General features: G+C 40.4%; 1 protein-coding gene across 5 annotated transcripts in view; it reads left to right on the top strand.

Moving 5' to 3' along the window:
- The window catches only part of Nrg1 (neuregulin 1), a 969,466-nt gene extending 955,544 nt beyond the window's left edge, over positions 1-13,922 (top strand). For all 5 annotated transcript variants that reach the window (XM_048330590.1, XM_048330592.1, XM_048330591.1 and 2 more), the window contains 5 exons: positions 1,169-1,271; positions 2,778-2,904; positions 5,309-5,439; positions 6,179-6,385; positions 9,287-13,922. In XM_048330590.1, the coding sequence (XP_048186547.1) occupies positions 1,169-1,271; positions 2,778-2,904; positions 5,309-5,439; positions 6,179-6,385; positions 9,287-9,941 (1,223 nt within the window). In that variant the 3' untranslated portion in view covers positions 9,942-13,922. The remainder of the gene's footprint in view (positions 1-1,168; positions 1,272-2,777; positions 2,905-5,308; positions 5,440-6,178; positions 6,386-9,286) is intronic.
- The last annotated feature ends 3,439 nt before the right edge of the window (positions 13,923-17,361 follow it).

Below are 17,361 nucleotides of genomic sequence, written 5' to 3'. Positions count from 1 at the left end.
CCCAGTTCTTGACCAGCCTATGAAGTGCTGGCAAGTAAGCACCGTTTCTGTTACACGCTGTGTACCAGTTGAAGTCTCTGGGTGAACTCCTAAAGATCTTCCAATAAATATAATTAAACTCTCAGTAGCTCAGCTCCTAAGGGATCAAGGTCCTCATTAAGTCAGCAAATCTCGTTAACAACCTGACCTACCTTTGTATAATCAAGTTATCCTCTGAAGAAACTAATTTGCAAATCGAAAAATTTCCATGAATTAGAGATTGATTGCATTTGGAGTAATGTTATACCTTTAGTTCAAAGTTCTAAGCCTCATACTTCCTTAAGAGAATATTCATTAGGTAATTTGCCAAGTTGGCCAGTGTAGGAATGTGCACTCCATTCCAAATTATATACCATTTATGCTAGTGAATGACATTGTCAAACAAATAAGTTATCTAAGTTCAACTGATGACATAATAGCCATTGTCCTCTAAAGAACACGCTTCATTCTGCCCCACCCATCATATTGAATTTTCTCAGATACAGTGCCCTGCTGGTTCATATTATTCTTTTGTTTCACAACATAATTTTAAACCATAGGACTCTTGCCTTAATTTACTTGCTAGCTACAAGCCAAGTTCATATATGCAAATGTCTTTGTATTTAATTTTTTAAGTTAGACATATCTCTTTGTAAAGACCACTGGATATGAAATAATGACATAAAATGGCTGGAAATATAAAGAGGCTTCAAGGTGGAGGGTGGAAAAGGGACAAAGGAAGAAGGGAGGCTCTCAGTGGTACCATGCTCAAATCATTTCGTTGGGATTATCCTGTTGTCTTTGCAAGAGATCCTTATGTTTTTATTTTTTATATGAGACTATTTAAGGTTTCTAAACAAATCGTTATATTGTTCATGTTTCACCAGTTTAATATTGCATAATATATGTAGCCATAACTACAGTAAAGAGTGTAATATTTTTACTGTCAGTGGCCGAAACTGGCTTTCTTATTTATGCTCAGTGTAGTAGCAAGCATGTTGTACCTTAGACATGCCTACAGATGTACAGAATTGTCTCGTATTTATTCTCATGTGATCGTGAATGATGTCATGCCGCATGCTGCTGTTCTGTCGTAAGTCCCATGACTGTCAGGGCCCTTGGTGACATCTGCTCTCTCACCCCTTTCCAGAAGCGGAGGAGCTCTACCAGAAGAGAGTGCTGACAATAACTGGCATCTGCATTGCCCTGCTGGTGGTCGGCATCATGTGTGTGGTGGCCTACTGCAAAACCAAGTAAAGCTTCCTCCTGTCTGCCCTCCTCTCTCCTTAGTGCAGAGCTGGCCTAGGTGGTCAGGGCTCTGTAGACCCTTTGGGCCACACCCAGGTCTTGGGAAGAAAATGATGGAGGGACTTTTCCCTCCTGCTTCTGAACAATGCGGCTTAGGATCTCCCTTGATTACATACAGCGGAAAGCATTGCCATTGTTATTTTTTTGTTGTTGTTGTTCTTGTTTGTGTGCAGGAAAGTGTTTAGGGAATGGAGAAAGGTTTGAAGGGACAACCCAGCGTTAATGTGTCTATGTGCACACGTATGTACATGTACCACTTACTCAGAGGAGTGTGCAAGAGTCACCAGTGTGCTTGATGCATCACTACTAAGGACAAGTCTAGTTTGCACATTAGCTTAGGAGATAAAGGAAATGTTTGGTGATCTTTCAAGTTTTCTAAACGTCAGAGTTACTGGGGATCAGTTTAATCAGGTTGCCAATATACAATACGCTCAGAATGTGAGGTGCACAAAGAAATCCCATGGGAGGAAAGTCAAGCACAGTTTTGCGTTGGAGGAATTAAAGTGAAATAGATATGTGGTCCCTCTGTTTGGACTATAAACTCCATCCACACTGACAAATACTCTTTGACATGAATTCCCTGCACTGTGTTTTCCTATGTATAGCTTCGACTTTGCTGGACTGATGTGACATTAGCAGTGTTTTCGTGGGGGGTAATTTTTTCCTCAGGGCATGATACTTGCTTGCCTTGGAATGTTATCATGCTCTCAATGTTGCATCAAGGAATGAAAATAACATGATTTTTTTTATATTACAAAGTTAAGGGCATGGATTATGTTTTCACAGTGCCCCATGAACAAACACATGGCCATAATTGAGTAAATGATGGAGACACGCCTTTGTGGAACTGACTTAATTACAGCTTATTAGTTTCTGTCTCCGGATTCACCACCTTCTACAAAAAACATTACAAGAGTAGGATTGTGTTGCAGTTGTGCCAATATCTAATGGTAAAATGTGTTGTAGGTCTCCTATATGCATCTAGTCTAACAGTGTATAGTGGACAGAGTCAAAGATATTGTTATTTTTTAAAGAAATCCGTGGGGCATGGGGAAGGAGCTATAAGTGGAATTCATTATCAGTGCTGCTGCACAACGTGCTATCTAAGACAAATGACAATCTATAATATTTAAGCAAGGATAGATTGATTTTAAAAGTTGGGATCACCATATTTGTTTTTTCCTCCTTTTTTTCCCTTGTCCCTCGGTGAAATGGGTCTGTTTCTAGAAGAATCCCACACAATTCTTATCACCTGTTTGCTAGGATCTGTGACTGTACTTATTCTGATATGGAGCAGTAAATGCTCTCTGTCTCTCTGTTCCTTGCCACGAGTCTACTACCCCCAAATAGTGCAGCAGTGTTATGACAATTCCTAAAACAATGGCTCTACAGAAATGGCTGAATTGTTAAGAAAGGGAGAAATTAAAAAATGGTTCTTTTCTTATATTCAGGAAACAGCGGAAAAAGCTTCACGACCGGCTTCGGCAAAGTCTTCGGTCTGAACGGAACAATATGGTGAACATAGCCAACGGGCCTCACCACCCAAACCCGCCCCCTGAGAATGTCCAGCTGGTAAATGTATGTTCACTGCGCCTGATGAGCCACACCACGCATTTCTATTCTGCGCAGGCGCCTTGAAGTTTATTTTCTAAAGCTCTTAGGCTCTTAGCTGCTACTATCAATCATCATTGCTCTCAGGAAACCATGTTTTTCACCAGGAAAAAATAATAATGGGTTTGGTTACTGTAAAACCAGTCATTTTCCTCTACTGAACTGTTCATTAGGGGCTGAAATAATAATAGTGGGCTTGTTCTTGAAAGAGGCTATCACTGGAAGAACAAAATAAAACAAAGACAAATAATAAAAATCAGAATCAGAAATAATTATTTTTAAGGATTTGGAAATTAAGGCTGTCCTTGTCTGTTTGATATAACTGAGCAAAGGCCTCTTAAAGAATCTTCTTTAGAGGTATGTCATAGTCCTGATGATTTGCTGAGTCTGATTTCCAAGGAAACACATCAGTACGGGTCAAGTGACTAATCAAACCTGCTTCTCCGTGGCAGAGCAAGGAGACAGTAAGGCTTGCTCGTTCCCTGACTCTGTCTATGGGATGTCAAGCCCAGCAGAGGAGATGCATCCTTCATCCTTCATGTATTTTGTTTAGATTCTACTGAGCTCTTGGCTCTTAAATTCTACTAGATCACAGAATATCAACTCTGGAGACTGTTGACAAGCCATCCTCTAGATCTGGTTGTTATAGATAAGGGCAGCATTGCACTCAGCTTGCCTGGCTTTTGAAGTATTGCTCTTTATATTCTAGCATAATCCTTGGTTTTTTTCATTTTCCTTTGATGTGTGCTTTATTGATAACCCAAGCTTAGAGATTAAATTGTAGTACCCTCTTTTCATTTTTATCCTGTAGGAAAAAAGTGTATTTTTAGTGGAGCAAATATACTGTAGACTCAACTGTTGAGCTGTGGTTACTAAACTACTACCAAGTTATGGCAAACACCTTCACAAACTTGTGGAGCCACATGCTAATACGCTAACATGTGCTGTTGCTTTCTTTCCTCAAGCTTGTTTATTAGAATGTCCAGTGAAGTTGATAAATTACTGACTACCATATGTCATTATTGTACATTATAAGTCATCTTACCCCAAGTACCTAAAGTTTTGGTTATGGCTCAAATAGTATGACATTAGACTATATTCTTTTTCAACCTCATGTCTCCATTAAGAAACCAACTGAAAATTTGTTTGTATGGTAGAGACTCCTTGTAATCATTAAGTAAAATATCCTACATGAATCACTTAGTCCGGCAACTCTTTTTGAGAGTTCGAGAGCTGTTCAACACTGTTTTCATTAGATTCACTGGGCTTCAGTTGCCTCCTAAGAAGGAAGAACAGAATGTGGGCCCACCAGTCACTATGTATCTTTTTATTAAAGAAGTATAGCTAGCCTTCTCCTGGAAAGTCCATGTGAGATAGTCTTTCCATAAACAGAAGAGCTGGAATTTCAAGCATAATTCAAGTGGTACATTTGGGGCCTTGCATGAAGATATAAAGTTCATTAGACTACCCAGCTTGGGGAAAAGCACTATATTTGTCCAGAAGAATCCTTTCTACTCCTTGTTCCTGTTATTTAATTCATTTTGTAGAAATACCCACAGCATTTAAAGCATAACTTCAAGTCAACTGCTTAAGATACAGCTTCTCACTGATAGAAGGAAGTAAAAGCAACTGTGATTGGCTGATGAAAACAAAATAGACTCTAATTGCACTAAATATAAGACCTCCTATATTTTTAGGCTTGGTTAGCTATTGGAAGCCCTTTAAATTTTTCAGTAGTCTTGTTGGTCTTACCACTGAAAGTTAAAAACTTTGAGGAAGCTGGGTGCTGGTAGCGTACTCTTGTAATCTCAGCTACTCAGGAGGCTAAGATCAGAGGATTGTAGGTCAGAGCTAGCCTAGACAGGAAAGTTCTTGAGTTCAAGCCCCAGGGCTGTTATAAAATATATTCAATGATATCATTAAGGCAACATGTGCATTATGAAACTGAAACAGAAAGACAGATTTACTAAAAATATATGGATATGTAACGAATTTTATACTGGTTAGAAATTGGAAATAAGACAAACTTTCTCTATGATTTTGTTTCACTCAAATATCAGTCTTCTTGACTTGCAACAGTCCTAACAAAAATAAGGATTAGACAGGATTTGTATTAAATTGAGTCAGCTAAAATGGAGGAAAGCAAGAGTTATTTCTAATTAAATGCTGTTGTCATCATAGGCCTGTATTGTATACACGTCTAAGGAGACATTTATTAATTCCATTTATTTCATCTAAAAGCCAAGGAGGACAAGAGAGGATTTGCCACGTGCCCATAAAGAAATGAAGATGTTACAAGAATAGATTTGTGAATGTGTCAATGTTTGTATTTGGATTTGCCTGAGCCTTTGAATTGTGTTTCTCTGTCTAGCAATATGTATCTAAGAACGTCATCTCCAGTGAGCATATCGTTGAGAGAGAAGCGGAGACATCTTTTTCCACCAGTCATTATACCTCAACAGCCCATCACTCCACTACTGCCACTCAGACTCCTAGTCACAGGTATGAAATGAAAACTTGCCAGCATTACCCTAAGAACAGATACTTTCACAATATCTTTTGCACTTAGTGTCTAAAAAAAAGAGACATGGAACATTGAGGAGACAGTAAAATGAACAGTTCTTGTGCCTAAACAAACTTGGGCTCTAACCTTAATTGCTTATACATCTGAGCATCAATTTTTACTTTACCAAAAAGTGTTAAAACAGGCATTGGAAATAATTGCCTTATAGGTTTGCTGTTCTTTTTTCTAGAAATTGTCTACATAGGCTCTACTATCCACTAACCTGCTATACTGCCATAGATTCTATTTAGTATACAAAAGTTGAGTCCTAATACTTGAAAGCAGTGAACCCTATGGCTGAACTCTCAATTCTCATATACCCTAGAGATCTCAAATGGGCTGCAGTTTACCAAAAACAACAATGGAATTTCAAGTATAGATCCTACAATCAGGTGTTTCTTTAACCTGAACCATTCAAAGACAGAAAGACATCGTGATATTTGAAAAATATATATTGATGACTGAACAAACGAATCAACTTTTTCAGAATGAATGTGAACCATGATCCTCTTTATAGAAAATACTTTCATAATTCTCTTCTTAAACAGTGTGGTAGTGAGCTGCTAACGCATCCATTGTTTTCAATATTTGGCAAAATTACTACTGTGTATTTCAATGTTTGCCCATAATTGAAAAAAAAATATCTCACTGCCTTTCATGTTTCCCTTCTTCCCCTAGCTGGAGCAATGGACACACAGAAAGCATCCTCTCGGGCAGCCACTCTGTCATCATGATGTCATCAGTAGAAAATAGTAGGCACAGCAGCCCATCTGGGGGCCCAAGAGGACGTCTTAATGGCTTGGGAGGCCCTCGAGAATGTAACAGCTTCCTCAGGCATGCCAGAGAAACCCCTGACTCCTACCGAGACTCTCCTCACAGCGAAAGGTAAAACTGAAAAGCAGTGCTTCTGCAAGGAGAACCTCTGTAAGCCAATCCCTGTGGGCACCTGCGCTCTCACCTAAGGAAATCTACCCAATCAGGATAAGGGGCTGCCGTTGCGCGGCGCTCCTAGTTGATGAAGTCCTTCTTTGGTTTGACTGAACTCGTTTCTCCTGAGCTGCTCACCTCGTCCCAGTGGCCATCCTGACATCAGACTCTTTAAAGAGCTGGAGTGGTTTGATATGGAAGGTGCAGCCGACTTGGAATTCCAAGACCTGGCCTTAGGCTCAGACCCTAGAGAAATGGCGCCAATGCTTAATAAGGACCCTTCTCTAATTCCTGTTTGCATTTGTCCAAAATCTAATTTGGTGGTTGAGCTGGCCTCCTGTTCTCCTATATTCTGTCCCACCTTCCAGCCTCAGTTAAATCAAGCCAGGGACTATGTCACTGCTGGTGGTCATGGGGAACACATACTTGCACCCCACCATATCCTATCCCATTCGAGAAGGGGCAAATAAAGAAATATTTTGTACTCTGCATCTGGCAGACTTCACAGGTGGCTTTCAAAGTAGATATTGCCTTTGCTATGGCCTCTCCATTCCAAACGGTTTTGCCATTCCTTTGGGGAGACGGGTCAGGTTTCAGGGAGTCACCACAAAGGTACAATAAAGACTGGAGGAAATCAAAGACATGCTAAATAAGAATACAGAATCATATTCCACTTTGTCCATTTTCATGAACACTGGAAGGAATTTCCATCCAGTCAGGCTTTTAGCCTATCAGTAAACTGTTACCTAATTGTTCCAGTTACCTGGACTTTTTTAATGATGCTCAGTCTAATCTTTGACCATTTGCTAAGATGTTAACATAATGCGAAGACCACATTTACTTGGTAATTACACGGGTGGAGATGGTTGCAAAAGATGCTATTACTGTATGGATAGGATTCCACAAAGTACAACAAAGGAGCATCCGTTGGGAGTTTTCAGCTCATAGACAGAGCCTCATAAGCATTTACTGTCTTTCTCCTCAAATGGCATTTTAGAGCTGTTTGGAATTTATGGGATTTGCATTTCCCAAGAACCCATGTATGAAAGATTAGCCAGGGTCCTAAATTGGCTTCAAACATGAGCCATAAATTCATGTAATTACATCTTTATGTGTTCAGGAATGTGCCCATTGTACATGAAAAGGAGGCTGGGTGAACTCTTTGTCATGATGACCTGTGATGGTAATCTTTGAAAGTTGACCTATCCTTGCTGGGTAGACTTTCTTACATCCCCACGATACTACCTAGGACTGTAAAATGTACCTCAAATGTAAAGATCATAGGAGAAATGATACATCACTTGTGTGTGTGTTGGTTGAATTTGGACGAGCATTCCTCAGAGACTGTTATTTAAGAACCTCCCAAACACAAAAATTGGTCGACTCAAGGCTCCAATAGTTCAGTCTCTGACACACTTTCCCATTTTAGACACCACTGGATCTCACATCCCTATCACGATGAGTCATGGGAAAGCAAGGAAGTTTCTAGACCACCTCTTCCTGTGAGCTGGAGTTCAGCTTGTGGTGTCCTGTGGCATCACAAGTCACATCAAATTAGACTGTGCGAATGTCAGGACGAGGAAACGTCTTTCAGTGCTATGCCTCTGTGACAAACACTGAGAAATGTGACTCATCCCCTTTGGTGCCAAAAGGCAGGCCATCTTATTCTGGGAAAAGCATGGGAAAAGTGCTTTCAGTGTCCTGATCAAACACAGAATACCGTCACATATCATGGTCCTAGCAGCCTGCTCTTGAGCGTCCCCAAAACATAAGCATTTTTGGCTGATGTTTGCACGTACACCTGTGAGGAGGCCTAGGACTGATGCAACCATAGGCTTGAGAAGAGAAGTCCGGCTGGGCGCTGGTGGTTTATGCTACTCAGGAGGCTGAGATCTGAGGACTGCGGTTCAGAATCAGCCTAGGCAGGAAAGTCCAGGAGGCTCTTAGCTCTAAGTAATGCACCCCATCCCCTGCCAAAAAAAAAACCAAACCAGAAGTAGAGGCATGGCTCAAGTAGTAAACCACTAGCCTTGAACACAAAAGCTCAGGGACAGTGCCCAGGCCCTGAGTGCAAGTCCCACAACCCATATCAAAGAGAGAGAGAGAGAGAGAGAAGGGTTGAAAGAGAGGTAGACTGGAAATTGGACATGGTCTCCATTGTGGTAGCCCACATAGATTCTCTCAGGCTTCCTTTTGTCTATCTTGGGCCCTGGAATGGATAGTTGCAAATTGAATGTTAACTAGAAGTATTTCATGGGGAAAAAAAAATGAAAAGCACACAAATGTTTTACACTGTTGTCAGGAATCAATCTAAGTTACTATGCTCTTTTTTTTTCATAAGACATAACCTTATAGCTGAGCTAAGGAGAAACAAGGCACACAGAGCCAAATGCATGCAGATCCAGCTATCAGCAACTCATCTTAGATCTTCTTCCATTCCCCATTTGGGCTTCATTCTCTAAGACCCTTTGGCCTTTAGGAAGGTATAGTATTTAAGTAATATATATATTTTTTTCCCTTCCAAATCCCTGAGCCTTGGTCCTTATAAACTGAGTTTTCAGGACCTAGAGCCCTCTTTTCTTGGCTCTTACATAAACTCATGATGACATTGAAAAATCCCCAAAGCTTTGAACTAACTAGACAATGTACTTGATTTTTTTTTTTGCATGTATTGCTTGAGGCAACTCTTGGCTACATAATTTTCGATTCCAAGGGTACTGAATTTCCTAGTGTAACAATGGAGACGCATACAATGACAACTGTTCTGATGCTAGCCTCTCATGAACTCGTCCCCTCTCCCTCCCCGCTCCATGCCTCTTATTCCAGCACACTTATGCAGGCTATTCTATGCTCACACAGGTATGTGTCAGCCATGACCACCCCGGCTCGTATGTCACCTGTAGATTTCCACACGCCAAGCTCCCCCAAATCGCCCCCTTCGGAAATGTCTCCGCCCGTGTCCAGCATGACGGTGTCCATGCCTTCTATGGCAGTCAGCCCCTTCATAGAAGAAGAGCGACCTCTGCTGCTTGTGACGCCACCCAGGCTGCAGGAAAAGAAGTACCACCACCACCCTCCGCCCTTCAACTCTTTCCATCACAACCCCGCGCATGAGAGTAGCAGCCTCCCTCCCAGCCCCTTGAGGATAGTGGAGGATGAGGAGTATGAAACCACCCAGGAGTATGAGCCAGCTCAAGAGCCTGTTAAGAAACTCACCAACAGCCGGCGGGCCAAAAGAACCAAGCCCAATGGCCACATTGCCAACAGGTTGGAAATGGACAGCAACACTAGCTCTGAGAACAGTAACTCAGAAAGTGAGACAGAAGATGAAAGAGTAGGTGAGGATACACCTTTCCTGGGCATACAGAACCCCCTGGCAGCCAGTGTTGACGTGGCACCTGCCTTCCGCCTGACTGACAACAGGACTAACCCAGCAGGCCGCTTCTCGACCCAGGAAGAATTACAGGCCAGGCTGTCTAGTGTCATTGCTAACCAAGACCCTATCGCTGTATAAAACCCAAATAAACACATAGATTCACCTGTAAAACTTTATTTTATATAATAAAGTATTCCACCTTAAATTAAACAATTTATTTTATTTTAGCAGTTCTGCAAATAGAAAACAGGAAAAAAAACTTTTATATATTAAATATATGTATGTAAAAATGTGTTATGTGCCATATGTAGCAATTTTTTACAGTATTTCAAAATGAGAAAGATATCAATGGTGCCTTTATGTTATGTTATGTCCAGAGCAAGTTTTGTACAGTTACAGTGATTGCTTTTCCACAGTATTTCAGCGAAACCTTCCAGATAATTCAGTTTTTGCTGGCTTCTCGTGCATTGCATTCTAATGTGGACTGGATGTATGATTTGCAAGACTTGCAACCGTCTGTCTTTGCTTGTAGCAGCACCCCAACCAGTACGCCTTGTAATGGCACATCCAACCAAGTACTCTTTTGTACGAAGTTTTCTTTGCTTTTCAAATATGAAATGAGTTCTGTCTACTTTGTCAGCCAAAGGTTTGCTTCACTGGGCTCTGAGATAATAGTAGATCTAACAGCATGCTACTATTAAATACAGCAGGAAACTGCATTAAGTAATGTTTAATATTAGGAAGAAAGTAATACTGTGATTTAAAAAAAACTATATTATTATTCAGAAGACAGCTTGCTCTTGCTAAAAGGAGCTACCACTGACTTTGTTTTAACTTATTTATTTTTTCCTTCAAAAAGAACAACTGTTTTAGGGATAGCTTAGAAAATGGGTTCCGGCTTGCTATCAGGGTAAATCTAACAGCTTCGATAGAAGACTCAATTCCACTTTCTCTCTAGGAAAATGATTTAGCGGCTCATCTAGTTGAACAGCAAACCACAATTGATCATGATAATCATTCCCGATGGGGTGTCTTTCTTCACTGATTTGGGAGCTGTTGATTGGCTGTGTCTTCTCAGCTCTGGAAGAAGCAGGTCATGGCACAAAAAGTTTATCCCAAATAGCACACTCACCAAGCTGTCTCCAACACTTGTACAATGAAAAGTGTCTGTTGTGCATGGCAATGGCTTGTCACCGTAGGAAAATGTCCCCATTGCCTCATGTTTAGAAGGGGGTGAAGGTGTAGAAGACGTAGGTAGAGTGTGGCCGTGTGACTTGGTTGACATTTTAAAGTATGGTTGACCTTTCCATTCTTCCCCTTCTGTTTCTCTTGTTTTTAACATTGCCCTGATCGAGTCATAACTATGCACGAACACTTCTTGTCAGAAATGACCACTGTGCATATGATTTGTGAGGAGCAAGGAACTTCCTCAGTGGTACCCACTAGGAAATGGCAATAGTGTTAAGATTGCACCTTTACTTGCAGCAGTAGCCCCTACCTCTGGCCTGGCCTCTCTGGTGACAGCCTATGCCACTCATTTTCCTCTCTCTTCATTTTTGCCTTACTACCACAATAGCAGGACTCAGACTGGGCTGCGCTTGGCATGTTCTCCGCAACTGCGAATCCAGTGAAGGCCTGCAGACAGTGATATTGGAACTCACTGCTCATGCAGGAAAATAAGAAAAGTAAACACCCCAAAATGCAAATCCTCTTTCTATCCCCTGACTGGTATCTGCCAGATCAGGTCTGGAGCTTTGCTTCTGCTTTCGAGTGGTTTCCTAGAATCCATGGAGCAAAATGGAAAACCGGTTAGCAGAGGGTTCACGAAGTCAACTAGTCTTGTGTCTTGTTCACAAGTGAACTGAATCTATTTCCTCGACCAAATCCTATGCTGCAGAGGAGAGGGAAGAAACAACATGCAAGTAGATCTTACAAGCCAAATGCTGTCCCGGGCATACATTAATGTCATCACTCCTATGTGTTCCTACGCTCCACAGAGATGCTTCCCTGCACGTCTCTGAAGTTAGGCTTCGTGTTTGGTATCCCATATTTTCTGTTCCATTTATACACCCCACTTTCTCGGTGGTCAACATTGGCCTTGTGGCTTTTTAACCTACACAGAGGTGCCCCCTCAAGTTGTACTCGTTTCCCAATTCCAGAGAAATGAGACAGCTCCTGGAAGGAAATGAAGTCAGCTTCAAAGACGTTCTCCAAATGATTTCTAATATTGCCCTTGAATGTCTTGGCTCTCTCTTCAATATTTTAAGGCCCTACACATCATGTTTCAAACTCCTTGGGCAGCCGGGTAGGCAAATATCCTCTTTGGAAAAATAAAAATTTCTGATTAAAAAAAAAAATGAGCCTGAGCAGCCTTCCCCTCAGTATACGCATTGCTGCAAATGCTAACATTTCAAAGAGATAGGAAATTTCATTTCCAGCCTGATTGTGGTCACTCAGAAAGGTGGTGTGTTCATTGAGATACCTTTCTCCCTATGGAGCAAGAAATTCCTTTGATAAGAAAAGCCAGTTGGCTGCTCCAAGCTTCTTGCCTCAGCCACCAGATTTCTATTCACAGGGACATTGCAGTGAGATGGCTTCTCACTCTTCCCTAGTTATACGTTAAAGCAGTGCCTTGGCAACCCAAAGGAATAGAAAAACCTATGCTCCTGGCATATAGAAAGCCATCTTGGGCTTTAAGGGCATGGAAATTAACCCGAAGTTTGACAGCAACTTGTTATTCTGGGTCTGAAATCTTATCCCCCAAAGGGCATGAAGGGAAGCAGAGAATGTACAAAATTCCCTTTTTTCCCTCATGTAAGATTCATTTCCTTCTTTTCTGTTTTCCCTTCTTGCTTTTGTCCCCCACAGTGCCTGATAGATCGCCTTCAGATTTATACAGCTTGGTCCTCTGTGTAGGAAAATGTATCCCAAGTAGCAATATACCATCTCCTTCTTGTTCGGTGTGACTCTCTTGATCTAGGTGGAGTTAATCCAGGGTAACTTGCTCAGAATTTGTCTTTGTTTTTTCTTTTATGGTCTGAGGTTGTAGGGCACTTGGCTCATGTTGGCAAAAATATGGAAGACATTTTAGTACTGGCAGCATTTCACCAGCTACAGAGATTTCTGTCTTCAACTACTCATGAAACACTGCACAGAAATGCGGATAAAAAGAAAATGGCCACCTATCACAAGTTCTATTTCATATTCTTTTGTAAATACATATTGTACATTGCTTGGATTTTTTTCAAAAAAATCACTGTCTATGAGTTAATGTCGGTTTTTACTCTCAACTGTGTAACAATGTAAATAACATAATGTCCTTTATTATTTATATTTAAGCATCTAACATAGAGAATTGTTTTCATATAAGTTTAAGATGAATGTTAAAAATATGTTTTTTTTCCTTTGCTTTAAAATTATGTACCTTTTCCTTTTCTTTTTTTTTTGTTTGAAAAGAATAATTTATTGTTCAGGAGAAAGAATGTATATGTAATTGAAACTATTTGAAGAATGCACATTTGAAGGCCGTGAGGTACTGATAAACTAAAGAATTTATGATCCAAAATACTAAGCAATAAGTATAATTGTGATTTATTTAAAGTTTTGTTCATTTTTCCCAAGAAAGTCATACTGCAATAAAAAACAAATGCTATCTGTGGAGACTTGGGTGTGTTGCTCAGCAGACTAACGTTTCAGTCTGTTAGACCAGCACCTTCTGTCTTGCTGTGACAGTTGTACTAACGTAGTGGAAATGTGCTTCTTGGATCTCACCATCATCTTGTCTGTTGCTTTTGCCACACAATCCATCCTTGAGTCATCTGCCTCCTGGTTCTGTTTACCCGCCTCCTCCTTATTGAAGGGGCCCCGAAGCAGTGGGAAGCTTAATTCCTTGTCTACTCTACCTCCCATCCACAATGCCATCAGAGAGAAACAGCTCATGGACAACTGCTAGGATTCAGCTTGCTGCTGTATAGTCTAGTGACAGACAGAACTCCTTGAGTTTAATGGAAATGTCACTGTGCTCATCTCATTCAGTCAGGAAAGAGGAAAAATACGGTTCAAAGGGTCCAACACCTACACTCCCTAAAAGGCAGTCAGTCTGCTTTCCATCAGACCCATGGTTCTATAAAAAGGATAAGGCCCAATCAAATTCATTCCCTTCATTCTGTCAGTAAATCAAACTGATGCCCATCTTACTGCTCAGGGAGGGGTTTATACAGGAAAGAATTCTTGTGTTCTGAGAATTGTCATAGAAATGAAGACATTACTTTTCTTACTGGGATTAACCTACACAAAAGCCATATTTTGACAAATAGATATTTATGTGCTACTTTTTTATATACGTCAGGCATTTTACTCAGTGTCAGAAAGGTAAAGAGCTTCTAAAAGATAGGCCACGGGAGTGAGTGATCCTTTGGGCGTACCAAATGCCTGCCTGTGTAGTTTGACCATACCTGACATTTTCCATCCAAGTCTACCTCCATACATGTATGCAATTCTGTTCACCTAGTACTAGCTCCACGAGATTCACTCCCAAACACAGTGGCTGTCTAGGAGATTTAAACTGTACCCTTCAACTATGCATTCCTGAGGCCACAAAATCAATTCACAGCCCACTAGCTTCTCAGCCAACCAGCCATGCAGCAGATCAGAAAGCGTGACTGAGAACGACAGGCAACGGTTTTAGCAGTTCAGGTTAAAATTGGTTCCCTAGGCTTCCATTCTATCAAGGCAGAAGCTTTCACTTCTAGTCAAATGACGGATCTTGGTAATTACTACGTTTCATTCATAGTTGGCTCTTGAACATCGAACGCAGGCCAGTTGTACGAACTAGCAAGCCTCTGTCTTTGCTCCCTGTTCTCGTGATAACTGGCCAGAGGACTTGTCAGGGATTTGGGGGTAAATCAAGTCATTTTCAGTCTGCAATCCAGACATGTAAGGTGCTGAAAAGAATGAATAATTTTGATCATTTGAGGGCCACTTTGTACTCAATTTCTGGCTTTTCCTCTCTTACATAATACAGTGAAATAAGTTATGCAAATTATTACCCCAGTTATTTGGTAGGAAGTAGAAAGAGAGTTCACTTACAAAAGATAAAAGTCTTCCTGTTAGTACCAGAAAGTGCAATATTTCTAATCTTGCTGTTGGGTGAGGTTGTCTTTTTGTTTCCTGCATGTATCTTTAGCATCTTGATAGCATCCTCGTATTGCAGCTATTGGACCTCTCTAGTTAGCTATTGCTTTTGAATGTCAAGCTTACAAGTATCATCTACTACAGGAAAACGACTTGTTACCTAGAGATAATCCATCATAATCTACCTGAACCATTTACAAACAGACTGAGAAAAAGAAACCAGTGATTCCTACAAAGGAGGCAGAGACTGGAGTACTAGTTACACCAAGGATGTTTTTCTAACTCTTCTCCAAATGGACTTATTGGGAACAGAACATGGTAGAGAAAAAGAAATATCTCTTCTCATTACAAAGCATACTGGCAAGAAGGAAGAATTACCTCTGTAGATTTAAAGATCTTTAATGGCTTTTGCATAGATTGGCTCGTACGCAGGGAAATGAACTATTAAATATAAATAACATTTTATAATATCTTATGACTTAAAAAATTCGTTATGTCTTTTCTCTTTCCCACATGATGTAATAAATGATGGGGAAAATTTGAGCCTCACGTGGTTGAAAAGAATCTCTTTTGGAGTTCCATATTAAGTTATAGATAGAAACAATATGTGTATCTAGGTTTTCTGACTGTCATTTTTCCGATTCCTTCCCCCTGCCCATACCCTAAGTGCAAACAGGTCTTTCAGCTTTGGTTTTCATTCCTTTACATACACAATGCAATAAGTAGCCGTTACAATCAGGTTTCCTTTTGAAGAACATGAGCCATAGTTCAGAGAAATTCTAGAACCCAGTTCATTTGGCTTTGTGACTCTGCGTCTTTCATTAAACTTTGCTTCCTAAAGAAATGAACTATAGCCGTGGGAGTAATTTCACAACTCTCAATAGATAGACTGCAAACTCTAGTCAAAAGAAGATGTGGATGGAGAGGGATATCACCCCTACTCCTTGGCAACTCTGTAAATTTAGGCAATTTTCTCCCCCAGCTTACTTCCTAATCTCTACCTACAAAGCTGTGCTGCAGGCAGGATTCAACTTGAACACATGTCAGGAAATAGAAAAAATGTTCTAACACATAATGTGAGTATTCAAATGCCTTCTTTCACCCATTCTCTGCCAGTTTCCTAAACTAAGGAATCTAAGTTTCTCAGTTCCAAAAGTACAATGCTGCACAAGCAGATCCAGTAAACATTTCCGTTTCTTCAATATAGTGCCATTCAAGGTATTCATTTTAACAACAGCTCTATGTGGACAATCCAAATAACATTTAAAACTATGACTTAAAAGCTAAGCTCTCTGTTTATAGAAGGAGTTACGAGGATAGTAGTTTGCTTTTATGTAGCCATACCATTTCATGTCAATTTTAATGGATTATTATGTTACTGATTCCTTATAATCTCACAGGAATTTACTGAAGCATGACTCCTTGTAGAGTTTCATGCCGCCTTCAAACTTCTTTGCAAATATCTAGCAGAATAATCCAAAAAATGTTCCTAACCTAACCTGCCAGTATATCTGATCAGCTCACCTCCATTTGCCTTACTTTCACCCCTAATCTTACCATATTCCAATTTCTGAAGCAAAAGTCTAAAGAGTGACAAAATTTGGAGAGTCAAGATTGAGATTAACATTTTATGAAAGAAAGATATTTTATGGATATTTCTCACTCACTCCCACTATCTATACAATAATTATTAAGGTTCTTACTGACTTCTCTCCATGCGTAAAGCAGGCTTCTCTTATAAATGCAAGTCATAATTTATAGATTTAAGCTATTTAGATTCAGTCCTTTAAAACTCCATTCACAAGAAGAATGGCAGATGATTTTGTTTTATGCTCTATCAGGCTTGTGATATCAGCACTGTTAATCGCAAGAGTCTAATACACTTTTCCATATACTGGCTCACCTTTCAATGGAAATATAATTTTTATTGAAAATAAATGCATCCCTCACTCAATAATAAAAATAACAAGAAACAGTGCATGTAAACTTTGTGGTTTTCTGGCCATTATTGTTAGTTTAGGTAACACTTGTCTTCTCGGGCTTCCACAAGGTGACTGGCACCTTAGGGAGTCAGGCGATTCTATCGCTTCTGCGTGGTGTGGAAGCTTTCACATAGGAGGGTGATTGATTTGGGTCTCGTCTGGTGCCTTAGAGTGGAGCCTGCAGTGAACTCCGTAGCTCCTTCAGAGAATGAGGCTTTATTGGTACACACTTGTGCAGCTAGTAAAGTATCCAACAACTTTCCTTTGGGTCCTAGTCCCACCATGAATTAGGAAGAGGAAAATGCTACGTATTATCCACCTTCCCCCAGCTTCCCAATTCCCTATAACCACATCCTGCCAAATACAAGATGGTTCTGCCCTCGTACAAGAGTCCCACTCAGAGACCCCGGAATAACTCCATTACTGCGAATAACTCCATTACT

This window comes from Perognathus longimembris, chromosome 21 (assembly GCF_023159225.1).
Source record: "Perognathus longimembris pacificus isolate PPM17 chromosome 21, ASM2315922v1, whole genome shotgun sequence".
Taxonomy (NCBI): Eukaryota; Metazoa; Chordata; class Mammalia; order Rodentia; family Heteromyidae; genus Perognathus; species Perognathus longimembris.
Note: the sequence above shows the minus strand (reverse complement) of the source record. Positions and strands in the feature narration are given on the sequence as shown.